At 32.2% G+C, this 5,447-nt stretch overlaps 1 protein-coding gene across 1 annotated transcript in view; it reads left to right on the forward strand.

Moving 5' to 3' along the window:
• Positions 1 to 4,659, forward strand: part of LOC127426812 (tyrosine-protein kinase Fer-like) — an 80,953-nt gene extending 76,294 nt beyond the window's left edge. Inside the window, exon 19 of the mRNA XM_051673853.1 lies at positions 215 to 4,659. Coding sequence (XP_051529813.1) covers positions 215 to 351 — 137 coding nt within the window. The 3' untranslated portion in view covers positions 352 to 4,659. The remainder of the gene's footprint in view (positions 1 to 214) is intronic.
• The last annotated feature ends 788 nt before the right edge of the window (positions 4,660 to 5,447 follow it).

Below are 5,447 nucleotides of genomic sequence, written 5' to 3' on the forward strand. Positions count from 1 at the left end.
TTTCCCCAGCCAAAGCATACAGCATATACTAAACAGTATGCCGTACACTGTATGATAGTATTTTATGCCACATACAGCCTAAGTCAAATTGTCTCCTGACAATTTCTCTTTCACCGTCATCATTTTTATTTCTTTATTTTGCATATACATTGTTTGTATCTTTTACAATCAACTAAATATTGTAATATAGAAAGCTTGTTTGTGTCTAATTTAGGTTATAGAATGTCCTGCCCGCAGAAATGCCCAGATGAGGTGTACAGGATCATGCAGCGGTGTTGGGAGTACAAGCCTGAAAACCGACCCAAATTCGCCGACATTCAGAAAGAACTGGCTGCCGTCAAGAAAAAATAGCCCTTAATGAGGACATGACCAGAGGGCTGAACCCATACTTCACATCTAGGTGATCCTGAATCTACCGAGAGAAACATAACCAATGTTTCACCCTCCAAATCACATGCTATTATTGTCAAAAAGTACTTTGTCACATAATCACTGTGTGAACTGCCTATGCACCAGCTGTTTTGAGCCATTAGCATGGGGAGAGGCCTCCACTTTCCCCCTGTATTTTGTCCTGTAAGTCTCCACTGAGCAACAGTTGAGCTAGGTCAGAACGTGAGATGTATGTTCTCCTATAGAGGCGCCATTGAGGATTTCTTTGGCCGCACTAGTGACTCTCTGAAATGTTTGTATTTTTCGCATAAGTCCTGAACCTGTTTGATGGTTTAGGCTGTTTTATCATTTGTCATTTTATGTCATTTTTATTTTTAAACAAACATATTTGCTCGGCATCAGTTCGTTGGTCGCCCAAAACAAGTGTACTACATCCATAAGAAGACTTTCAGTGTGTTACATTCCAACATTTCAGCACTCATCAAAGCAATGAGACCAAATGCATAGGTTTACCTAAGTGCAGTTGATTAAATAGTACAGTCAGATGGCCTTAATGTGAAATCAAATGATTTTACCAGGCTGTGTGCTTATGTATTATAATTGAGACCATTTGAATGACATGGACACAGCATCAGTCTACACAAATACTCCAAATACCTCTCACTTCTTTGTGGTTCATGCTATATGATGTTTCAAGGAATAGTTACACCCAAAAATAAAATATTCTGTCATTGTTTACTCACCATCATTTTGTTGCAAACCCATATGATTTTCTTGTTTCCGTGGAACACAAAAGGAGAAGTTTAGCAGTATGTTCATGATGCTCATGGGCTATCAAACTCCCAAAAAAGGACACTTAGACATTAATAGCTTTGTGCAAGAAACGGACCAAAATTTAAGCCGTTATTTGCTCAAAATTTTCCCCTCCACTACTGTGAGATATCTCCTTTTGTGTTCCATGAAAGAAAGAAACTAAACATGAGGGTGAGTAAATGATGACAGAATTTTCATATTTGGGTGAACTATCCCTTTTACGTCCAACAAAGATGCCTTGTGGCATATTAGACCATCACCTCAAACTCTGTCCAGAATGGACTGTGGTTCATTTCTGTTGGGATCTCTGTATGGAAAGGTGTTTTTTTCCTGGTAACCAGCAACCAAAGCCAGCCACAGGCATGTTTATTTGTTTCTATGCGATTGTGTTCTTATTCTTGTGCTGTTTGTGTAATTGCTCTTTTACGATCAGGTTTCCTCTTGCAAACAACCCTTGAGACCTAATAGGCATGTATTTACAAGTATTACAGGTTTGGCTAGACAATGATTTGTTCTCTGTTAAGACTTTCCCAAGTTGTACAGGTGCCATTGTTTTCCATGTTTATATCGCTCTTTATGTACCCAAGCTCCCAGGTATGGCAAGCCGATTTGACTTTCAATAATGTGCATGATATGAATTATGGATATCTAAAATTCTATTTTGTCCGGTTAAAATGTTAATTTGTTATCAGCAATGTTCCATTGTGCTGCAAGTGAAAATGCTCATTTTCGATTTCTCTAATCAGGTTGAGACAAGTAAAAATGTTAATTATTGATATCAAAACTGACGTCATTACTTGCAGAATTGGAATTTTAACTAGTATAAAAAAAAAAAAAATTATACCTCTAATGGAATTGTCACTATGTATTTTTTACTATGTACTTCTAGTAAAAATGATCATTTTTCATTTCTGTTACATTATAAATTCAATTGCTGATATCAGGATTGGACATAGTACAACTAGTAAAAATGCGTATTTGGTTTTCACTAGTGGCAATGTTAATGTTAATCAGATATCTGTAATGTGATTGTGCCTTTTAAGAAATCTTAATTTACTCTTCAGTTCAATTGGGAATGGACATTTTTACTATTAACAATGTAATTATTGAAAAAAAATAAAAATAATATTTTTTACTAGTAAGTAGTACATAGCTGATATAAGAAATTAGAATTTCAACTAGTAAGGAATTATAGATGTCTGTAAATCATTGTGAATTTCTACTAGAGAAAATGCAGTTACAGATATCAGTAACTGTTTTTTACTAATTGAAATTCTATTTTTGATATCAAGAATAGGCATTTTCATGAATACTGACGTCATGTTTGATATCAAGAATTAATGTTTTCACTAGTGCAAATGTAATGACTCATTTCAAGAATTATAGATATCTGTAATCCATGTCCTGCAAGTGATTAAATATCGAAAGGGCTTGCGATTCCCATAAGTATGTCCATGCGGACTGCCCAAACAGTGTCTTGCCAGCAACTTCCTCCAAGCTCCTGAGTCACATAAATTTGTCATTCCATTTCCACAAAAATGGAATAGTGGTTTCTTCAAGGTTTACTCTATAAAAAGCATTCCTTTTGTATTTTGTAAATACTTTTTTGTAGATTCAGTAATTACATTTTCTAGGTGTTCTGTTTTTTTCACTGCTAAAACTAATTCTATTAGAATGTTAATGTCTGTCAGGATGGAATATGCCTCAACTTTATTGTTTTTCCAGCTATAATAGTCATGATTAAGACCCAGATTAAATACTACTCTAATATTTGCACATTTGGAATACATATAAAGGGTGCTATGCCATTGAATGTTTCTTCTTATTCTCCAATTTTTTGCCATCACTCTAATGTGGCCAAATGTCAAACACGTGCACGAATCATGCAGAAATGGTGACAAATCAAACATAATGCTACTGTACAATACAGTTTTGAGTAGTATATTTGCATGATAGATCTTCACCTTTGGGTTCAGATTAAAGTTGATTTTTTTTTTTTACGGTAAAGCAGAGCTTACATCAATGAAACTACTGGTGAGTGAGCTCTTACGATTTTTGCCTTTGTTAACGTCAAAGCAATTATCCTTAGTGTTTTGTTTCCTTCTATTTATTTGAAATACTGTAATATTATTCCAGCATTTTAATCTTTGCTTCTTTTTTTTACCATTCACCATAACTCCTACTGTCAGTGTATTAAAGTGATCGCCAGTATTTGTCTGACATTATATTGAAATTTGTGTTATTTCATGAGACTAGATTTTCATTTTACCTTTTCTATGTCTAACTTGCACATAGTGATCAAGTAAACTTCCAGTTTGAATAAAATAGCTTGCTTGTCACCGCTTTAGCAAAGCGAGATCATTGTGAATAAATTCTTAAGGCATTCATAACTAAAGCCCATTTGTAAACTACTTAAAGTAAATGTGTTTTCAGTTGTCATTCATACGGACAATTCTCCTTCTTTGAACTCTACTGCCCTGTGCTGGACTATTTATTTCCGTGATGGAAACATTTTGTATATTGATTGCACTTTTGGCCTGTTGTATGCTTTAAAAAGAACCCCGTATATATAACAGCATAATAGTGCTGTTTCAGGTAATGAGCAGCTCAAAATTGTCTGGAATTGATCATGAACAAGAGCAGAAAAGCAACACTGGACTTATGATTGTCAGACTATTGCATATAGTGATTCATTTCCAGCTCTGCCCAGTAAAAGAGAAAATATGACAACACAAATAAGATAGCTTGATCTTTTTTATCATGTAGTCTTTTTTTCACCTGTCTCTGTTTCTCTGATGGACATTCAACTATAATAATGTCTGCTCATTGTTTATATTGTACACTTGCAATAAAGGTTTTTGAGTCTTTGAACTTTGCTGTCTGAAATTAATTTAAAATCAGCATGAAGCAACCCATTTTATTTTCGTTATGTGTTGCATTTACAAGGAGGTCTGTAATACCTGGAGAGAGCTAGCTTTCACATACATCTCAAAGGCAGCTGGCAAAACACACAACTAAGTTCTGGGCATAGAAGTTTTTATGAAGCCCATTTACGCCACATGGAAAATCAGTTGTGCTTTGGTAGGTCATAATTATGAGATACTAATCCATATTTGAGAGAAAAAGTCAATTATTAGATTCAAAGTCATTATGAGTCACAATTATGATTATTAGTACATCAATTGAGATGAGTCAAAACTGAGATTGCTATTATGAGATATTAAGTCAACTGACATAATTATGAGATAAATCATAATTATAGTCATAATAATGAGATAGTAATTATGAAATTAAAAGTAAAATATAAGATAAGTCAAATGAGACAAATGTACAATAAAGAGGTGTCATAATTGTGAGAAAGTCATAATGGAGTCATAATTATAAGAATATCATTATTTTGAGATAGTAAATCATAATTATGAGATTACAACTTTGAGATTGTCATAATTATGAGATTAAGTCATAATTGTGAGTCAAATTATGAGAAAACAACTTTGAGATTGTCAATTATGAGATAGTAATCATGAGTTTAAAAGTAAAAAATATGATAGTAAATCATAATTATGATATTAAGTCAATCATAAATCAAAATTTTGATAGTAAATTAAGTCATAATTATGAGATAAGTTAAATATGAGAGTGTCAATTAAGACAAAAATGTATAATAATAAACTGTCATAATTGTGATAAGCCATGAGATAAATCAAAATTATGATAGTAAATCATAAGTATGTGATTACTAGTCATAATTATGAGAAAGTCATTATTTTGAGATACTAAATCATAACTATTAGATTTAAAGTCATAATTATGAGAAATTAAATGTTTACTATAATGATAAAAATATTAATAAAAATGAATAATTATGAGTCAAATTATGAGATAAATTATAACTATGATCTCATTTGATCTCAGTAGTTATGAGATTAAGTCAAAAATATGATGAATTTTTAGATTAAAAGTCAATCATGAGCCCGTCAAAATTATGATAGTAAATTAAGTCATAATTTTGATAGTAAGATAGTAAGTAAATTGAGACAAAAATGTATGAGATGTCATAATTGAATAAAAAAAATCCTAATTTTGAGTCCAATTATGAGAAATCATAACTATAATAAAGTCATAACGAGATAGTAATTGTGACATTAAAAGTAACAAATATGATAGAAATGATTAATTATGATATTAAGTCAACCATGAGAGTCAAAATTATGATGGTAAAAAGTAAAATATGAGATAGTAAG

The sequence above is a fragment of the Myxocyprinus asiaticus genome, chromosome 3 (genome assembly GCF_019703515.2).
Source record: "Myxocyprinus asiaticus isolate MX2 ecotype Aquarium Trade chromosome 3, UBuf_Myxa_2, whole genome shotgun sequence".
Classification (NCBI taxonomy): domain Eukaryota; kingdom Metazoa; phylum Chordata; class Actinopteri; order Cypriniformes; family Catostomidae; genus Myxocyprinus; species Myxocyprinus asiaticus.